The 20,863-nt window shown below is 47.0% G+C and overlaps 1 protein-coding gene and 1 long non-coding RNA gene across 3 annotated transcripts in view; one reads left to right on the forward strand and one right to left on the reverse strand.

The window, feature by feature from the left end:
• Window positions 1–68: 68 nt before the first annotated feature.
• LOC132460657 (DDB1- and CUL4-associated factor 6-like) lies at window positions 69–20,416 on the reverse strand. 2 transcript variants are annotated; one of them, XM_060055476.1, is made up of 17 exons: window positions 20,117–20,416; window positions 19,171–19,232; window positions 18,820–18,912; window positions 17,942–18,127; window positions 17,349–17,462; window positions 14,955–15,090; window positions 14,119–14,330; window positions 10,807–10,894; window positions 9,556–9,660; window positions 9,061–9,187; window positions 5,160–5,276; window positions 4,564–4,605; window positions 4,060–4,198; window positions 3,118–3,307; window positions 2,309–2,397; window positions 1,704–1,812; window positions 69–1,370 (listed from the first exon to the last, which is right to left on the reverse strand). In XM_060055476.1, exons 1-17 carry the CDS (start codon window positions 20,202–20,204, stop codon window positions 1,321–1,323), a joined length of 1,947 nt encoding a protein of 648 aa, XP_059911459.1. In that variant the 5' UTR covers window positions 20,205–20,416; the 3' UTR covers window positions 69–1,320. The 2 variants fall into 2 exon arrangements, with proteins under 2 accessions (XP_059911459.1, XP_059911458.1); XM_060055475.1 differs by having other exon boundaries at window positions 4,564–4,629.
• Window positions 9,655–20,863, forward strand: part of LOC132460786 (uncharacterized) — a 52,020-nt gene continuing 40,811 nt past the window's right edge. Inside the window, exon 1 of the long non-coding RNA XR_009526442.1 lies at window positions 9,655–9,826. This is a non-coding gene — a long non-coding RNA (uncharacterized LOC132460786). The remainder of the gene's footprint in view (window positions 9,827–20,863) is intronic.

Raw genomic sequence — 20,863 nt, forward strand, 5'->3', positions numbered from 1 at the left:
TATACTTTCATCTGGGCCATTGATCCTACTTTCATTGATTTTACGCAGCTTCAGTGAGATGCTTATAATCGATGTCAGTTGGTTTTATTAGTATAAATACATAAATATATGTCACACGACTTTAAATTGGGCCATGCGATAAGGCAATGGTTTTAACACATTCCTTCACACAATCAGAAGTTCAAAGGCACCTTTTAAACCAAGTATTGGATGCAGCCACAAGGCTGTAAAAGATCAATATAAAACAATCTACAAAATGAGTTCACAACACGTCAAACGTGACAAACAAAACTATTATAAATACATTGTCATCATACAAACTGCTGCTAAAAAAACCATACACATTGCACATATCTATAAATAAAATCGACTTTTGTTCACAACCTCAAGTTTTAGGGTTTCTAATTTGCTTGAGTCACGAAACCTGACTTCAATAAGCAGCCTTAGAATATGTTCTGTACTCGAAGCTGTTTCATTTAATCTTCTTCCATATATTGAGCCCACTCACAGACACACCTGGTCGCACTTTTGTCTATCCACATTTGGAGAAGATCCTGAGACACCTGATTGGCTTGAGTCACATCGCGAAACCTGACATCAATAAAAAGTCTCAGAATAAGTTTCATTTCATCTTCTACCGTACATCAATCCCATACACACTTTTTCTAGAACATTTCTATTTGGCTCACAAATCTTAAAACCCATCGACTTTGAAGCGCTGTTGAGACTCGATCGATGGACGTTTGGAGCCGACCCTGAGCCGGTTGGACATCTGCTTGTGCTTTGAGTTCCTGTCCTGATTGTTCTAGTCTGTTCTAGTCTGTGAGGTGCGGATCTCAGTGCATCTGTTGTGTTCTTCCTCTTTGGCACCGGAGTCACATTCTGCATCCCCTGATCGGCGAACCAGTCCCTGGTCAGACCAGAGTCTGAGCTTACAGTACTCTGATTATACTCTCGTACTTATATGACTGAGTACTTATTCCACCCTAGTACTTAAACTCACCCTAGTACTTATTCTAACATAGTGCTCATTATTCTCTAGTACTCATTATTCTTTAGTACTTATTCTATCATAGTACTCATTCTTCTCTAGTGCTTATTCTACAATAGTACTTATCTAGTACTTGCTACGTGCTCAGAAAAACACAAATCTTCCTTTTGGCTGTCTTGACAGAAAAACAACAAAAACATAAATAAATCCTAAAGGCCAAACCACTGCACTCCTACAGAGCAGACAGACAGCTCAGTGCGATGCTACACGTGTGGGCTTCAGTGAGGACTGGTTGTCGGGAGGTGCGGGTGGGGGCGTAAAACACCCTGCTACTCCTCTTCCTCGATCTCCGCTCCCGACCCCTCCACCTCTGCCTGATCTAGAAGACCCCAAAACAAGGACAGCCCAACCCAGAAGGTTATGAAACGTTCAGCATGTCAGACGGTTTCACACACCGACGGCGGCGTCGACCCCTCAGGGCGACAGCCAGCTGGTCAGGGGCAGTCAGCGTGAGGCGTCTCGCTCAGGGACACCTCGACACTCTGAACTGGCGATATGATTATGATGCAATGAGTGGTCTGAGGCCCGCCTCGTCTGGAGGAGTCCGTGGGCGAGGCGTGACCCCGGGTGAGGAGTGTCTGGCGTCACACACACTCCTCTACCCTGACACAGCGGGGGGTCAGTGGTGGGGGGGTGCTTGTGGGGGGGTCACCTGGTCTGAAGGCGCGGTTGAGCGAGGCCAACATGCGCAGCATGAAGGAGGCGGGGACAGTGATGGTGTTCCTGGTCTCCTCCAGCATCACCTCGTTACGGCACAGCAGCTAGACACAAACACACACACACACACACACACACACACAAACATTTATATACACACACACACACACACAGAGGGTCACACACAAACATTCGCACACACAGAGGGACACACATTAGCACACACAGAGGGAGACACACACACACACTCACACACACAGACGGAGAGACACACACGTTAACACAAACAGAGGGGGAAAAACACACACAAATGTTAGCATTGAGATTAAACAAACGTTAAGAACATTTAGGGTATTTAGCAGACGCTTTTATCCAAAGTGACCTACAATAAGTAAATTCGTCATAAGAAGTAAAACTATATCGCTGTCGGTACAGTAAAGAGGTTCATAGAACCAAGTGCAAGTACCGTACTAACAATTGCTGGGCTAACCCATGCCCTGTATACAGCAGTGATAGCAGCTACTGCAGATGCTAAACAATTAAGTACTGGGCACGGGAGCCAGCCCAGGGAGCCGGGAGCGTGCCCAGGGAGGGGCTCACCTCCTGGGCCAGCTGGCGGTCGAAGGCGGGGCGTCGCTCCGTTGGCGACCACAGCTTTATGTTGTTGTCTATCCCCGAGGTGGCGAGCACTGAGGGGGTGGGACGCACACACACACACACACACACAGAGACACACACACACAAGCACACACACACACAGGGTGTAAATGAATGGTCATCTGACGGGTATGGTCACAAATGACAGCAATGTGAATTCTGTCAAATTCTGTGTGTGTGTGTGTACTCAATTAACCATGAGAGTGAGTGAGTGAGTGAGTGAGTGAGTGAGTGAGTGAGTGAGTGTGTGTGTGTGTGTATGTTAGGGTGGAGTTTTTGTGTGTGTGTGTGTGTGTGTGTGTGTGTGTTAGGGTGGAGAGTGTGTGTGTGTGTGTGTGTGTGTGTGTGTGTGTGTACTTAATTAACCCTGTGTGTGTGTTGGGGTGGAGTTTGTTTGTTAGGGTGGGAGTTGTGTGTGTGTGTGTGTGTGTGTGTGTGTGTGTGTGTGTGTGTGTGTGTGTGTGTGTTTGTGTGTTAGGGTGGCGAGTGTGTGTGTTTGTTAGGGTGGTGGGTGTGTTAGGATGGTGTGTGTGTGTGTGTGTGTGTGTGTGTGTGTGTGTGTGTGTGTGTGTGTGTGTGTGTGTGTGTGTGTGTGTGTGTGTGTGTGTGTGTGTGTGTGTATTAACACTGTGTGTGTGTTAGGGTAGAGTTCGTCTCTGTGAGTGTGTGTCCGTCCGTCTGTGCGGACGTTAGGGTGGATTGGTGAGGGGTCTAGGGGTCCGGGTGTGTGTGGGGGGTACAGGCTGACTCACTTGGTTCATAGGGGTGCGGCTGCAGGCAGTTGACCACGTGCTGGTCGGCCTCCAGCAGCATCACCAGCTCCGCCCCGTAAGGCCCCTCCCCCCCGAGAGGCCCCTCCCCCTTGCGGTCCCAGACGAACACGTGGCCGCAGTCCGAGCCGCTCAGCACAAAGCGATCGCCCCAGAAGCACGCCTCCTTGGTCTGGGAAGGGGGGGGGGGGGGGGGGGGGGGAAGAACACACATACATTACAAAACGGACAGGAACATACACACACACACACACACAGAAACGTAGACACACACAAATTGTAAGTCTATATATATACTTCAATCAACAAGCTGGTTAATAAGTAAGAATCCTTTACTTGATCGATTTGAATTAGCACGAAAAGACTTCAAAACAAAATAGAAATCAAACTGGTCCATATGAAGGAGTTTGGTCCAAGCCCTCCCCCTGGTGGCCAGACCGAAGCGTTACACCCTAAACCTTCCGCTCACGCAACGCATCCAAACCATCATGGGCATTCCAAATTAGAAGGGCTAAACGTGACCGAATCTTAAATTGTCAGGCAGAAGTGTGATCAACAATCTCACTCTCTCACACTAAGAGAGAGAGTGAGAGTCACCGATCAAACAATGGAGAGATCTCTCTCTGCCTCTGACTCGCACTCTCTCAAAGACAACGTCTCTCACACACATACAGTCACACACACACACACACACACACACACACACACACACACACACACACACACACACACACACACACACACACACACACACACACACACACACACACACACACACACACACACACACACACACACACACACTCTCAAGCGCACATAAAGAGACTCTCTCAAGTCCACCAGCGAAAGTGAGCGAGCGGTGAGCAGTGTAGGACCACAGATCACCGGAGACCCCTGTATGGGCCCCCGGGGGCCCCCTCTCACCAGGGTGCGTGAGTTGCGGTGGCCCCTGAAGACGGTGTGGGCGGCTGGCCGGCCCAGGCGCCGCGTCTCGCTCTCCTCCAGCTCCCGGCGTTCCCTCCGCCGCCGGAAGATCTCCTGGATGTGGGCGGCAGCCGACCGCCTGGGGGAGGGAGAGGGGAGGGGTTAAGGGGGAGTGTGTGTGTGGAGATGTATTATAGGTGTCTGTGTACATGGATGCGTTTATGTATGTTAGGGTTTGTGAATGTGTGTGCTAGGGTGGAGTGTGTGTGTGTGTGTGTGTGTGTGTGTGTGTGTGTGTGTGTGTGTGTGTGCGTATTGATGTGTATCAGTCAGGGTGGAGTTGTGTGCGGTTGGTGTGTGTGCGTGGCTCTGTTTATGTGTGTTGGGGTGTGTATATGAGCCCAGTGTAGCATTCAGCGGCTTGGCGGGGGGGGGGGGGGGGTGCTAGTTAGCTTCTTAGCACCAACCCAGGAGCATGCAGTGGCTAGGGGGGGAGCTAGTTACCGTAGCACTCGCTCCCCGACGGCCGACCCCCGCAGGTTGAACCTGTGGAACAGAGACACAACATCCCTGACCCAACATCACACATTCAGTCACAGCTCAGCCAGCCAACACAATGCTTAGTCAATTCTTGGTTGCTTGTTTCCAAAACGTTTTGAACACACTCTATCACCTAAATCGATAATCACAAACGTGGATATGGTCTCAAGAGTCACTTGTTCAGAGTTCACCTGGACTCTGCATAGCCTCCCCCCTTCCCCCCCACACCCCTCTGATGCACTTATCGTATGTTGTACGTCCTGGCTCTTAATCTATTCACTTATTGTGTGTCATACTTAGTTATAGTACTTACTTGTGTAGCACCTTATCCTATCTATCTGTGTTGTATACGGGGAATGGGTTAACCTAGTGATTGTTAGTGCTTGGCTCTTGGTTCTATGAACATCCTTACTGTACCGACAGCGATATATTGTTGTTTCTCTTTCCTCCGACAAATGGTCTCTGGGTAAAGGCGTCTCCTAAACACCCTGAATGTAAATGTAAATGTATTATTGGATGCGGTTGCTAAGAGACCTGGTCCAAAGCCAGACAGTACATACCTGCTCCCCCAACTGGGGCGGGGCTGTCCCTGGGCTGTCTCCTCCTCCACCCCCCTGGACCCTACCCAGCCCGCTCCGACACCCTGGGGGGGGTTCTGGGTCTGCCCGGGACCGGTCCTTGGGGAGGAAAGAACCACATCAGAATAAAACAATCCAACATTAACAAAAGAAAACGACATGCTCAAAGTGTCCTGGAGGAACATTGGATATTGTTTTTTCAAATAAGAGGACACCCTGTTGTGGTTATTTCTTATTCCAAAAACAGTTTTTAGAGTTTAGGTCCTTAAGGTACGGCCACACTGAACGCGTTACGCGCGTTCACACCAAACGCGATGGGGCGACAAGATCTCATACAAAGTGAATGTAGAGACGCGTATCGGGCCAATTTTTCGCGAGAGTAAACCGGCGACAAGTTTTGATTTGTCGCGCCACACTTTCGCCGTGCACAGGCGAGCGCGTTCACAAGGATTTGTGCCGCGACAAATTCGCTCGAGTTTAAATATTTCAACTTTGACGCGAATTTCGCGTGATGACAGCCAATCAGCTTTCAACAGCGTGGCCACTGAGTGACATGTGTAACGTAACAGCCAATCAGCGTTCAACCATCAAACTCAGTGCAGTGCAGTCCGGGGTGAACTGCAGCATGGAGGAGAAAGTGATCGTTGCCGTTTGCGACTCCCGGCGTTTGTTTACCGGCGTTGCTATGGTTTCCGGTCTTGTGTGTTCCAACGGTTTATTAGGTAGGCCTATCTAATAAATCTCTGTCTAATCAATACTTCATTCACTGCCTCTTCCGTGGTCATTACAATATTATGAATAGACTGCGTCGGGTCCTCCGACGTCTCTCCCTCTTCCACAAAAGGTAAAGACATGCAATGGTGGTTATCTTGTTGTGGCGCGACAATATCCAAAAATTGCACAGCGACAGATTATGATTTGTGGCATGACAAAACTTCGGCGACAACGCGAACGGGCGACAAATGTCGCATTTGGTGTGAACGCACAGTGAGAGGTGTAGAAAATCATAATTGTTGCGTAGGGAACCATTGGTTTAGGCGCGTAGATGCGTTAATAGCAGCGCGCAATAGCAGCGCGCAATAGCAGCGCGTTAGACACGTTTTTACGCACCTAAATAATGTGCCCAACGTACCTACGCGGCCAACGCACCTAGGCGCGGAGTAAAAAAATTGAAATTTTAACGCTCCTACGTGTGACGCTTAGCTGCGATAGCCAATCAGCGTTGAGCTTGACCCGACGTCACTGGCAGAGAGACAGAGGAAAGGCGATCCGCAGCGCTCCACAGCTGATATGGAGCGCCTGTAGTTGGTGTCCTGACGGGAGATCCTGGAACCAACCCGGGCTAGCAGGTCATCGAACATGGCCCCAGTCAACTGAAAATACCGCTGGAACTGGCCGTCATCCAGGCGGAGTTCCTGTAGGAGGTGGTGAAACTCACCCAGCTGTGAGCGCCTACGGAGGATGTCATGAACCCAAACACAACGGAGTTTGGGTTTCCTACTCTCCTCGAACTCCCACAACAAATACAGCGCAGCGATGGTGGTGATCTCAGCCATGTTTGTGTAGCAAAAGAAAAGTAGCGGGGGAAAATACGTTTTTGGCGGGCTCATCTAGCTGCGTAGGCGCGTTAGGCGCGTTAGGTGCGTTGAACCATTTTTGTGACATACAAAGATCAAGATCACATCTACAAAGATCAAGCGGCAGGTCAGGCGCGTTACACGCGTAATCCTACGCGTGTAGCGCGTTCAGTGTGGCCATACCTTTAGTGTAATATAGTGTAGTGTAGTATAGTGTAGTGTAGTGTACTGTAGTATAGTGTAGTATAGTGTACTGTATTATAGTTTACTGTAGTGTAATATAGTGTACTGTAGTGTAGTGTGCTGTAGCGTAGTATAGTGTAGTGTACTGTACTGTAGTATAGCATAGTATAGTATAGTGCACTGTATTATAGTGTACTGTAGTGTAATATAGTGTACTGTAGTGTAGTATAGTGTACTGTAGTATAGTGTAGTATAGTGTACTGTATTATAGTTTACTGTAGTGTAATATAGTGTACTGTAGTGTGCTGTAGCGTAGTATAGTGTTGTGTACTGTACTGTAGTATAGCGTAGTATAGTATAGTGTACTGTATTATAGTGTACTGTAGTGTAGTATAGTGTACTGTAGTATAATGTACTGTAGTGTAGTGTAGTATAGTGTACTTTAGTGTAGTATAGTGCACTGTAGTATAGTGTACTGCAGTGTAGTATAGTGTAGTGTAGCATAGTGTAGTAGTGTGGTGTAGTAGGGTGTGGGAGGTACCAGCCCAGCTGGATGCTGCTTACTGAGGTCCCCTGTGTACTGTAGTATAGCGTAGTGTAGTATAGTGTACTATAGTATCGTGTACTGTAGTATAGAGTGTGTAGTATAGTATAGTGTAGTGTAGGGTGTAGCAGTACTAGCCCAGATGGATGGTGCTGGCTGAGGTCCCCTGTGTACTGTAGTATAGTGTAGTGTAGTATAGTGTTCTATAGTATCGTGTACTGTAGTATATTGTAGTGTAGTATAGAGTGTGTAGTATAGTATAGTGTAGTGTAGGGTGTACCAGCCCAGGGCCCTGTACCACGAAGCTCGCTTAGAGGGTTAGCGAGGTATGTTGAGCTCAAAGCCTGGGTTAGTTGTACCACGAAAGTCTATCTCTTTTAGCGTCGCTGTATCACCATGGTGACTTATGCTTGCAACCAAACCTGGTCGGGAGCAGTTTTTCGGCTTAGTCTAGCCGGAGATCGGCTACTTAAATCGGCGTGCGCAGCTTCCTAGCCCCTCCTCTGACAATGGCGTCACCATTTGTGGGTGTTCCCGTGGACCTCGGCGCACTTCTCGTACAGGCGTCTCTCCGGAGACAGAGGGTTTTACGGGACAGAACCCATCCCTTGGCATTGTCCGACGATATTCAGATTTCAGACTTTATTGTCATGTGCAAACAACGAAATTGGGGTTCTTCATGAGAGATACAGATTCTCATCAGAGGGTGTTCGTTATTTGATCGTCCTTTTGGACCTTATGTAGACAATGCTTACTGTTGCGCATTGCGTCTCCGTGACAGAGTGCTAGAGTGGAGGTAGCGCGTCAGTCTTGAATTTCTGCGCGGGGGGTTCGACTCGATGCGAATTTATGTGAAGCTTAAAATGTCCCAATTCTCATGCATATGGAATACTTATTCACTAAAGCTTATGGAATTATATTTTTGTGCTTATTTCGAACTTGAACCCATATTTTCAAGGCCGTGCTGGCACCACATCTATGGGGGTAAAATGCATGATGATAGACCGGCGAATTTGAACCCCGGTCGCTGGCGTTCGGGTCTTATACAAATCCACTACGCTACAGCCGCTACCTCTCAGCGGTTGAAAACATGCTATACATTTCTTACATAGGGTGTATTTAAAGTGAATTCCCTAAATGATAGAATAAGGCAGTATGGACGTTGCTTATGCATTTTTAAATCATCATCATTCTATTTGGATTAATGGCGAACAATTCTGCATTTGGCATAGTTATTTTATAGGCATTATGCAGAATCTTTTCACTTCTACGCATATAGACTGCTTGATCTATCGTAAAGGTGAGAAAAAGGACGCAAAAAACGCCCCTTTCACGTGAACGCGCACTGAACCTAAAGCGGAAAACCTGGTTCAACTAATTTAATCTAAAGTGAGCTTCGTGGTACCATTTAACTCTGATTGCGAGTTGCGGCTCTGTCGAGCCAGGTTTTCCCAAGAAAGCCTGGGTATGTTCAGCGAGCTTCGTGGTATACCCCCCAGGTGGATGGGGCTGGCTGAGGTCCCCTGTGTACTGTAGTATAGCGTAGTGTAGTATAGTGTAGTGTAGGGTGTAACAGTACCAGCCCAGATGGATGCTGCTGGCTGAGGTCCCCTGGGTTCCCAGGTGGCGGCTGACCACCGACTCCGCCTCCAGGGAGACTCCCTCCCCCTGGGGGGTCTGGTCTCTGGGGATCACAGGGGTCAGGGCTGGGAGGGGAAGGAGAACAGGCAGGATCGGTACTGTATCGTGGTGAGTCTACTCACTACTGTACAGTGGTGAGTAGACTATACTACTCACTACTGTATAGTGGTGAGTAGTGAGACTAGTGTATAATAGTCAGTACAGTAGTGAGTAGCCTATAGTAGTGAGTATAAAAGTGAGTACCTACAGGCTGTATAGTAGTGAGTATAATAGTGATTACAGTAGTGAGTACAGTAGTGAGTAACTGCAGGCTGTATGGAAGTGAGAACAGAAGTGAGTATAATAGTGAGTATAATAGTGAGTGCAGTAGTGAGTACCAGCAGGATGTAGTGAGTATAATAGTGAGGATAGTAGTGAGTGCAGTAGTGAATACCTGCGGCCTGGGGTCTGCCTACTTGGCCTTCGCTGGCCTCCTCAAACCAGCGTGACATCATATCCGAGATCCTCTGGAGCAGAGTCACTTCAGAACGGCTGTCACCTGGAGACACACACACACACACACACACACACACACACACACACACACACACACACACACACACACACACACACACACACACACACACACACACACACACGGTTAATTGAGTGTGAGTGAGTGAGCGAGTGAGTGTGTACAGTTAACTCACCCTGTGTGTTGTGTTGTGTGTTTACTTAATCAACCCTGTGTGTGTACTAAATTAACCCTGTGTGTTAATTAACCGTGTGTACTTATTAACCGTGTGTGTGTGTGTGTGTCTGCACTAAATTAACGCTGTGTGTGTTCTTAATTAACCGTGTGTGTATGGGTGCACTTCATTAACCGTGTGTGTGTTCTGAATTAACCGTGTGTACTTAATTAACCCCGTCTGTGTGTGTACTTAATTAACCCTGTCTGTGTGAGTGTGTGCGTTTACCTAATTAACCCTGTGTGTACTTAATTAACCGCGTATGTATACTTATTAACCGTGTACTTAATTAACCCTGTCTATGTGTGTGTACTTAATTAACCCTGTGTATGTGTACTTAATTAACCCTGTGTGTACTAAAATAACCCTGTGTGTACTAAAATAACCCTGTGTGTGTGTGTGTGTGTGTGTGTGTGTGTGTGTGTGTGTGTGTGTGTGTGTGTGTGTGTCTGCACTAAATTAATGCTGTGTGTGTTCTTAATTAACCGTGTGTGTATGGGTGTACTTCATTAACCGTGTGTGTGTTCTGAATTAACCGTGTGTACTTAATTAACCCTGTCTGTGTGTGTGTGTGTGTGTGTGTGTGTGTGTGTGTGTGTGTGTGTGTGTGTGTGTGTGTGTGTGTGTGTGTGTGTGTGTGTGTGTGTGTTTACCTAATTAAACCTGTGTGTACTTAATTAACCCTGTGTGTGTGTACTTAATTAACCGTGTGTGTGTACTTAATTAACCGTGCGGGTGTACTTAATTAACCGCGTACGTGTACTTAATTAACCGCGTGTACTTAATTAACCCATCTGTGTGTGTGCACTTAATTAACCCTGTGTGTGTGTGCTTAATTAACCCTGTGTGTGTGTACTTAATTAACCCTGTGTGTGTACTAAAATAACCCTGTGTGTGTGTCTGTACGTATGTTTGTGTGTGTGTCTGCTCCCCGTGTCACAACGGTCTTCCCTTACCGTCTCTCTCGCTCTCGGGCCGGGCGAGGGGTCCGGTGTCGGACCAGTCCCCCCGCAGGCGAAGCCGCTTGGCGGACGGCTGCCGGGGCTGGAGGCGGGAGGGAGGGGGGTGGAGGAGGAGTCAGCATCACACTGACAGGACTGTAAATAAACCCTCTCAGAATGATGTGTGTGTTAAGAGGGGAGGGAGGGGGGGGAGGGATGGGGGTACTTCCTCCCTCCCTCCTGAGAAGATTCATTCAAGACTTATTTACACACACACCCTCTCTCAAACAGAAAGACAGACAGACACAAACACATACACACAGATAGACGGAGACAATCACTCTCACAGATAGAAACAAACACTCTCAGACAGAGAGACATGCAAACTAACAGATGGACACACACATACAGACAGACACACACACACACATTTTCGGACAGAAAGACACACACACTCTTACAGACAGACGAATACTCTCATACAGAAAGAAACACACTCACAGAAACACACTCAGACAGACAGACCCACTCACAGACACACACTCTCATAGACAGACAGACACACATTTTCGGCCAGAAAGACACACACACTCTTACAGACAGACGAACACTCTCATACAGAAAGAAACACACTCACAGAAACGCACTCAGACAGACAGACCCACACACTCTCACAGACGGACACACTCACAGACACACACTCTCATAGACAGACAGACACACACACACGCACACACACACACACACACAGACACACACGCCCAGACAGACAGACACACACACTCACAGACACACACACACACACACACACACACACACACTCCCAATCTCGAGATCAAACCAGCAGCCAGTAAACCGAGTGCTGACCTGTTCATGTGACTCAGCGGTTATCGCTTGAAACAACATTGAGAGGGAAACGCAGCAGAAAGACCTGCTAGCCTGCAGGGAGCTAGCAAGCTAGGAGCTCGCCTGCTGGGAGCTAGCCTTCTGGGAGCTATCCTAGGAGCTAGCCGTCTGCGAGCTAGCCCGGAGGGTGCTAGCCTGCTAGGAGCTAGCCCGTAGCAGGAGTTGCACTGGGGCAGCTGAGGAAACAAGCGCTATTATCGGTAGCGATGCTAAGCCCGGCTAGCGTCATGACAACACGAACCCAGCTGTCGAGGAAAGTTACTACTACTATGGGATGGAAAATAACTAACGAAAATTACTGCGTTGTGATTTGTCGAGCAGGTGTGATAAACCGTGACAGACACACCGTACACACACACGTACATTGACACATAAACACACACGGGAAGAATAGTTTTCGAGCTACAACGTGTACTATGGCAGTGTGCCGTAGCCCGATGCCGTAGTGTGTGTTCGTCCTGTACATTTGTGTGTGTGTGTGTGTGTGTGTGTGTGTGTGTGTGTGTGTGTGTGTGTGTGTGTGTGTGTGTGTGTGTGTGTGTGTGTGTGTGTGTGTGTGTGTGTGTGTGTGTGTGTGTGTGTGTGTGTGTGTGTGTGCGAGCGCGCGGGGGTGCATGTGCACATGTTGGCTAGGCAGTGTAGCGTTGTGACATGCTATCTGAAGCTATTCCTGGCTGTTTCCACTCAGAGGAGGATCCCCTTTAGGGAACGGTATGTGGGCCTCTGTCTGGCCGTGCGCAGCCCTAACCCTGACCATGTGCACACACACACACACACACACACACACACACACACACACACACACACACACACACACACACACACACACACACACACACACACACACACACACACACACACACACACACACACACACACACACACACACACACGCGCTGATAAGAGAGGGGAAGGCCAACTTTCGTGCGGTCCAGCAGCGACATCATTGCAAAAGACCGACCAGCAGAACTGAACTGTCAACAAGTGTCCGTAGGTTTCAAAGGTTTCAAATCAACAGCGTGTGGACTGGCCGCTCTAGAGACATACGTAATAACCAACCTGGTCTCACAGGAATCCGTGAAATGACTACGGACGAATAACTCGAAATCCGTGGACACATCACGGAAACACGCTGATTTCCGTGATGTGGCCACGGAATTCGCTCCAATGCAAGTTAATGACGCTGATGTTCCGTGGCTCACACACGGATCCCCGTTTCAACGAGCGAGTCGACCACGGGGGCTTAACTCAAAACCCGGGGTGGTCTCACTGAAACACTTCAATTGTCCTTGTTGTGTCCACGGAAGTTGCTCCAATGCAAGTAAATGACAATGATATTCCGTGGCACACACACAGATTCCCGTTTCAATCTGTGTGTGTGTGTGCTCCCGTTTCCATCTGTGTGTGTGCCACATTTGACCACAGCGGGGGCTTAACTCAAAATCCGTGGTGGTCTGACGGAATCACTTCAATTGTCCGTGATGTGGCCACGGAATTTGCACAAATGTAAGTAAATGACACTGTTATTCCGTGGCTCACACACGGATATCGGCGTGTTTCCGTGATGTGGCCACGGATTTCGAGTTAAGCGTCCGACCGTAGTCATTTCACAGATTCCTGTGAGACCATGTTGGTAATAACACGCCCTTCTGAAAACTTATTTGCTAGGGTGCTTTCTCTTCACTAGATTATCTCTGGAACCAAACAAGGATTTAGCTCTGCCCCTTTCTGGTTTCCAGCCCCCCACCCCCTTGACTTCTGCTCGAACTTAGTAGTAGTAGGACTTTGATTCGATAATAAACATTATGCTTAAGAATTAAAAATAGTCTAACTGAGGGCCTTAACGTTTTAGAATATGTTGACGTAAAGTACGGAGTAGAAAGTATTTTTCCTCTCTCTCCGACGTTTCAAACCTCGTGTTTTGATCAAACACTATATAAATAAAATAGTGTTTTATTTATCTAAAACACTATTTTAAGAGCCCATCTTCTCCTCAATTAATAGGAATAATTAAAATTAATATTATGGTATTGTATCGAGTATCGGTATTACATACCGACTTATCGTGAAGATCACCTAAGATAAGCACTTATCGTCGTGATGTATTGCTTTAGATACCAACTTATCGTGATGTATCGCCTTAGACACCGAATCATCGTGATGTATCGCCTTAGATACCGACTCATCGTGAAACCAAAGCCGATAAAACACCATCGGCAGACGATTGTGCCTCCAACCCCCCCCCCCCCCCCCCTCCCGCCGGGGGTTACAGCCTCCCCCCTCCTGTGTGCCCACCCCCCTGCGGCGTAAACCCCCCCTCCCCCCGGGGGTTCCAGCCTCCCCCCTGCTGTGTCTCCTCCCCCCTGCGGCGTCAACCCCCCCCCCCCCTGCTGTGTTCCAGTCCCCCCGTCCCCCACTCACCTGGCACTTCGGCCCCTGGGTTAGCCCCTTCAGCAGGCGCCCCGAGTCGTCCCGTGGGTCAAACAGGTACAGGTAGTCGGAGGCGTAGCTGGCCAACAGCTGGCAGCCGTCGGAACTGTAGCACAGCGAGGTCACCCGATTGGTCAGCTCCGTCAGGTGGGCGGGCAAGAAGCGGGCTGTCATCCCCGACGCCCCGCTGCCCGAGTGACAGCCTAGAGGGGGCAGGAGGGAGCAGGGGGGAGAGAGAGAGAGGAAGAGGAAGAGGAAGGGAGGGAGAGAGGGAGAAAGAGGAAGGGAGGGAGAGAGAAAGAGAGAGAAGAGGGAGAGAGACGGAGGGACGGAGGGACGGACGGACGGACGGACGGACGGACGGACGGACGGACGGACGGAAGGACGGAAAGAAAGAAAGAAAGAAAGAAAGAAAGAAAGAAAGAAAGAAAGAAAGAGGTTAGAAGCAGACTGGGAGGCGGGACGTTTTGGTTTGGGTCTGTTCTTGTGCGTTGTGGTCGGCTCAGCTCAGGCGGTAGAGCGTGTTGGCTGGTAACCTGAAGGTTGCTAGTTCAATCCCCGGCTCCTCCTGGCTGAATGTCGAGGTGTCCCTGAGCGAGACGCCTCACCCTGACTACTCCTGACCAGCTGGCTGTCGCCCTGAGGGGTGTGTGTGCATGGAGAATGTATGTATGAATGGGTGAATGGGCGTTTTTGTGTGTGTGAATGTGTGTATGAATTCGTGAATGCGTGTGTTTGAATGGGTAAATGTGTGTATGAATGGGTAAGGTCGGGTCTCGGCTCCCTGGGTCTGTGTGGTGTAGACCCCCGGCCCTGGACTACTGTACCGGTGGCGGGGGTGCCCAGCATGCGGCGGTCGTAGATCCGGACGGAGCCGTCGGAGCAGCCGGCCGCCAGAAAGAAGGGCTCCGAGGGTGAGACGGCCATGGAGGTCACCGCCCGCCGGCAGTCGATCAGCACGTCCTGGGGAGGGGAGGGACGGCGTTCACAACAGGCGTTCACAACATCGTTAACGACTACATCAAGGACCACATCGTTACAGACTACAACCCAACAACATAGTTAACGACATCGATAACAACTACAACGACATCGTCGTTGCCCACATACTCGATATAATCCACAAATTGAAGAGTTTGAGCCTATTTCAAATAGTATATTGACCTGGCTTCTGTTTGCGTTTGCAAATCAAACTTTGGGGCTTCGAAGCCGGCCGCGGGCTCTTCAGCCCGGCCGTGGACCGGGGTCTGGCGGCCCGCAGTCGGGGAGCTACCGGGCTCATGTCGTATGATATCCATATGTTCCATGGTCTAGGGACTCCAGATTGAAGATAAGCTTTAATCCCCAGCCAAATAGCAATAATTCGTTTTAAAAATGCTTATTAGCCTGGAGAATGGTTGATCAATGTCATGTCTTTTCTTTTTAGAAACCAGTATATTATTTCATTTATTTTGGTAGAAATATCTATCAATCTATCTATCATTATATAATGTACATAACATGTGGCCATATAACCCAGTTATAATTCCTTCTTATTTGTTATTTGTTATGTTTTCTTTCAGGAGATCATTGAGGCCGCTGCCATCCCAGAGCCCACCCCTCCATCACCTCAAGCACCTCTTCTGCATTGGTAGCCCTAAAACCTCCAGGAAGATAGAAAGATTAACCATCCACTGATGGTTTAAAACCGATCAAGTTATTGATAAAATGTGATGGTTGATGCCTTTTTGTATTGTGCAATATTAGTTCCATTATATCACTGGTTCTTGTTTGCAAGATATTTATTAGGGGTGTGCATCTCTCCTTTATAGGACGATCCGAAACGTATCTAGATACATGTGCTACGATACGATTCAGGGACGATACATTTTAATATGGAACGATTTGATGCGATTCGATTCAATGTTCTGACGAACCGGTGCGATTTGATGAGATATGAATCAATCTGATAGAGACAGTTAATATTCATTTAACGTTAACGCATTCATTTTCTATTAATTAAAATAAGCCTTCTATAAAAGAGACATTGCCTACTTTCAAATATATATATGGTAGAGGGACAATGGATTTATTTATTTCTATATTTAAATAAAGTGTTTCTTCTTTAAAGTGTTCTTGTTCTTAACCAATTCTTATCTAGTACCACCTTTAACATGTAGCTAAGTGACATTCAAAATAAATGGTATATTACAAGGGACAGGTTGTAGTATTAAAAAAATCCTTTATTTAAATATGCCAATTACAAAATACATAATATAAATACCATTTCAGGTTAAACATCTTTACAATGGAGCTTGTTCATTGCCCGAGACAATGGCAGCCAGCCTGTCCCTTGTAGCATTACCAGGTGTCTGGTTATCTGCTAGGTGGTCACGGGGAGGTTGGGGGTCAAGCATTTTGAGTTGACTAATGATGACTAATGATGAGGTCACAGGGTAGGGACTACCGATGACGTGACAGGGTAGGGTTGTCCCATTTGGTAGGGGAAGAAGGGTAGGGGTAGGGGGTCGGTTTATATGTTAGGGTTAGGGTTAGGGTTGAGCAATGAGGGGTAGGGTTGAGCAATGAGCAATGAATTCGGGTTTCAGCCTAAGGGTGAATCCGGATTCTTTGCTCCAAGCAGAATCTCAGCCCTACCCCTCACTGTTGCGCGTTCACGCGCAGTGGAGCCGGGTACCGAAAGCCATTTTACGTGAGGGTAAGGGGTAAGGGGGAGGGCTAACATCCCCTCAAAATTGAGATTTTCAATAGGCACACTCAAAGAAACTGAGAACGCCTCAGTTGTGACTTGCTCCCACAATACCTTGAAAGAAAATGGAAAATCATGAAAAATCCTAGGCAAGATGGCGGGCGAAAGATGCGACAGGATCGAAAACCACAAATGTAACTGTTTTCTATTTTAATAATAATTAAATAAATGATGATGACCATCGCATTATCATCCTGCAGCAGTGCCCTATTTTGTTCAACAAAATGGGACAATGATATCAATATGTTCCATGTTCTAGGGACTCCAGGTTGATTTTTGTAGAGAAGAAGAATCCGGATTGGGCCTAAACCAGTACTTTTAAACTTTTATATCGGCCCGCAATACAAATCAGCAAAAAATTTGCTATTTGAACTTGATAAACAACCTCAACAAAGAATAAAACGATAAATCCTATAAACTTTTCCGATAAACTCTGAGTCACCATGGCGACGGTGGACGCTGCGGCCCTCACCTGTTTGCAGTTGTTCAGACTGCAGGAGGTGCTGTTGCGGACGTCGAACCAGCGGATGGTTCCGTCCTCGCCACAGGACAGGAAGGAGTGCGGGTCGCTGGGAACCGTCAGGATCTGCGGGCGGGGGGAAAGAGTCACGGACAATCAGGCTCTGCGACGAGAAACACCGCTCCCTCCCCATTGGTGGAGAAGGAGAGTGTTCACAATAGAAAGATCAAAAGGAAGACATAACGTATATACATTAGGGATGTAAGTGTTACCGTGAAAAATACATTTAATTGAATACAATTTAATTAAAAAAACATTTAAGAAAACATTTCATATTATCGGCCAGAGACAGGGCGGGACCAGCAATACAGAGAAACACACGTTGTTCCGTTACACGTAACAGACATCGCTTCGTCAAACTGCGTTGGGTTCGGCTGGGATAATGTGAAATCCCACCACCTTCTCCCTCAGAACACCGGAATTGAACTAACAGGAAGAACGTTGCGCTTGGCCGGGATAACATGAAAACCCACCACCCTCTCCCCCCCTGTTCTGTGGTGCTCTCAGCTCACAAGAGGTCGCCAACAGGAAGTGCATTGCATTACCTTGTAGGCGGCCCCGACGTGGCAGTGGTACTGGGTCTGCGTGGCGGCGCTGGGCCCTTTGGTGATGTTGGTGAAGAAGATCTGACCGTCGGCGGCGGACGACACCACAACATGGCCGCCGGTCTGCGGCATGAACTGAGCGCTCTGGATACTGGAAAGGTGGCGGGACTTCACCACTGTCTTCACCTGGAGGGAGGGAGGGAGAGAGATAGGGAGGGAGAGGGAGAGAGAGAGAGAGGGGAGAAGGGAGAGTGAGTGAGTGAGTGAGTGAAAAGGGGAGAGGGAGAGAGAGGGGAGAAAGAGAAGGAGGACAGACAGACAGACAGAGAAAAGGAAAGGAGAGAGACAGAGAAAAGGAAAGGAAAGGAGAGAGAGAGAGAGAGAGAGAGAGAGAGAGAGAGAGAGAGAGAGAGAGAGAGAGAGAGAGAGAGAGAGAGAGAGAGAGAGAGAGAGAGAGAGAGAGAGAGAGAGAGAGAGAGAGAGAGAGAGAGAGAGAGAGAGAGAGAGAGAGAGAGAGAGAGAGAGAGAGAGAGAGAGAGAGAGAGAGAGAGAGAGAGAGAGAGAGAGAGAGAGAAGGAGGGGAGGTAGAAGAAAAGAAAGAGAAGAATTATTTAAATGGAACAGAAAAAAGAGCATAACTAAAACCTGACCTTGTGAACATGATGTGTGTGTTTTGGATCCTCGATTAATTTTAAAACATATCATGATATGTTAGAGATCTCTCTCCCCGTGATATCCTCCTTAATCTCCTGAATGCGTGTATAAATGGGTGTATGAATGGGTGAATGCCAGGCCATATTGTAAAAGTGCTTTGAGTGGTCACTGGTTTGAAAAGTGTGGTATAAATGCAGTCCAAATATAGGTTCTGCTCGACTTACCTCTCTGCTGTATGGGTTCGTGACCACCAGATTCCCATCCTCGGACCCGGACAGGAGGAATTCTCCCGTTTCATTCCAGCACAGCGAGTTGACCTGTTACGGCAAAGTAAATATGTTTTTGTACGAAGAAAGAGAAACAACAATATGTTGTTGTCGGTACAGTAAGGATGTTCACAGAACCAACTGTCCAGCACTAACAATCAGTTAACCCATTCCCCGTATACAACAGAGATAGCTGGGATAAGATGCTACACCATGCTATATCTACATTATATTATGACTATTGACTATTGGTTCATATATTAATTTCATGGTTATTGAAGTGCTATAATTTTTAAAATGCAGACTTACCGAACCTTCGTGGACCTCAAGGGTAGTTTCCAGTCCGAGACGTTGGATGAAATCTTTACTCCCTGAAAAACAGACAAAGACCAGAGATGGACTAAATGCACACTTAAAGAAGTTAAGACTTAAACCTGGTCCACATACACACATGAGGGATATTTGTAAAGTTATGAAACAGCTTGAAACGACTAAATGAATTGGTTAATTGATGAACCCAGATTGTAAGTTCTACCATTAATCAACATTAATCATGACATAAGCTTTAACTAACGTTTTGTAACAAACTAGCGTTAAGTAACAGTTTATGGTCTAGTAATAATTTACAAAAAATGTGATTATTACTGAGTTTGCAATGCTTTAAGTTATGACACAGCCAGAAACTATAAAAATGTGTTGATAATACTTCACAATAAGGGTACATTAATTAATATGAACTCATAAGTAAGGTAAAGTTCACTAATAGTATTGTCATTGTTTACTTACGCTGTTCATGTTAACTATGATTAATAGATTATTATTGAGTTTTAAGTTATGATAGTTATCACAATAAGGGTACGGATCCTGGGGTCCGGTCAATTAAGTAACAGTAATACAGTCACGAGTATTCACTAAAAGTGTTACGTTAACTACAGTGAATGGATTATTATTTAGTTTTCAATACTTTAAATTTATTCAACGCATGCTCGCATGAATGTGTTTCTTCAGTGCGTTCTGGTTGGCCCTGATGAATGAATGAATTTGGTATGCATCCTCTCAGATGACAACATGCATGCCCGTCAGGACATCGACAACACACAAATCAACATATTCACGCGAACATGTGGGGCAACATGTTTACCAACTCACTGTCTCAGGGAACACGCTTCCAATCAACACTGTTGCGTAAAGTTGCGCATAACATTACGCATACATTACGCAATGTCTGCTCAACACAAAGTCGTTTTTTCCTTACCAAGAAAGTTCGTGCGAGTGAAGTTGGAGTCGCTGGAGTAGATTGACCGCTTTCTGATGTCCCAAATTAGTCCTTTGGTGCTCGGCATGGTTTCACAATCCCACCGGCGTCACCGCAAAACGCAAGGAAAAATAAATTCGCGTTCGTTCGCGAATTAGGACTTTTAATCCATCGCGTCGCGCGGATATAACTGTAAATTTAATATATGTCAATTAGCAGAGTTAGTGTTTTTTTTCCTCTCTGTCTGCTCCCTCTAGTGTGACTCGCGTACAGCTGTAGAGAATAGCTCCTCCTCCTCCGCGTCGTACAGATTGCGCACGCCTATGGGGGAGGGGTTAAATGCAGAGTGGGCGCGGCTGTCAGACGCCCTCTACTTGGCTCTCAGAGCGCATGTTCAAATGAATTACTCTATTCTGCTATATTAAACGTGATAACCCATTATTAAATGCAACATATTAAACCCTACCTATGAATAAATGCTTTTCTATGCCTCAAAAGAGGCCTAAGCAGACGTAAAAGCATTGTAAATGAGTGTGTTACATCCATATGTTATCTTTTTACTGGTATACTTTCTTATTAAATTATTTCATCTCGTGTTCACTCTGTAAAGCGTCTTTGAGTATTCACAAAACCGCAATACAAGTTTAATTTATTATTGTATCTAAATTAGAAAAGATATTAGTGACTATTTAATATAATTGTATTATTATAAAATGATATTATTAATAATAAGATTATTGCTTTTAA

The sequence above is a fragment of the Gadus macrocephalus genome, chromosome 7, assembly GCF_031168955.1.
Source record: "Gadus macrocephalus chromosome 7, ASM3116895v1".
Lineage (NCBI taxonomy): Eukaryota > Metazoa > Chordata > Actinopteri > Gadiformes > Gadidae > Gadus > Gadus macrocephalus.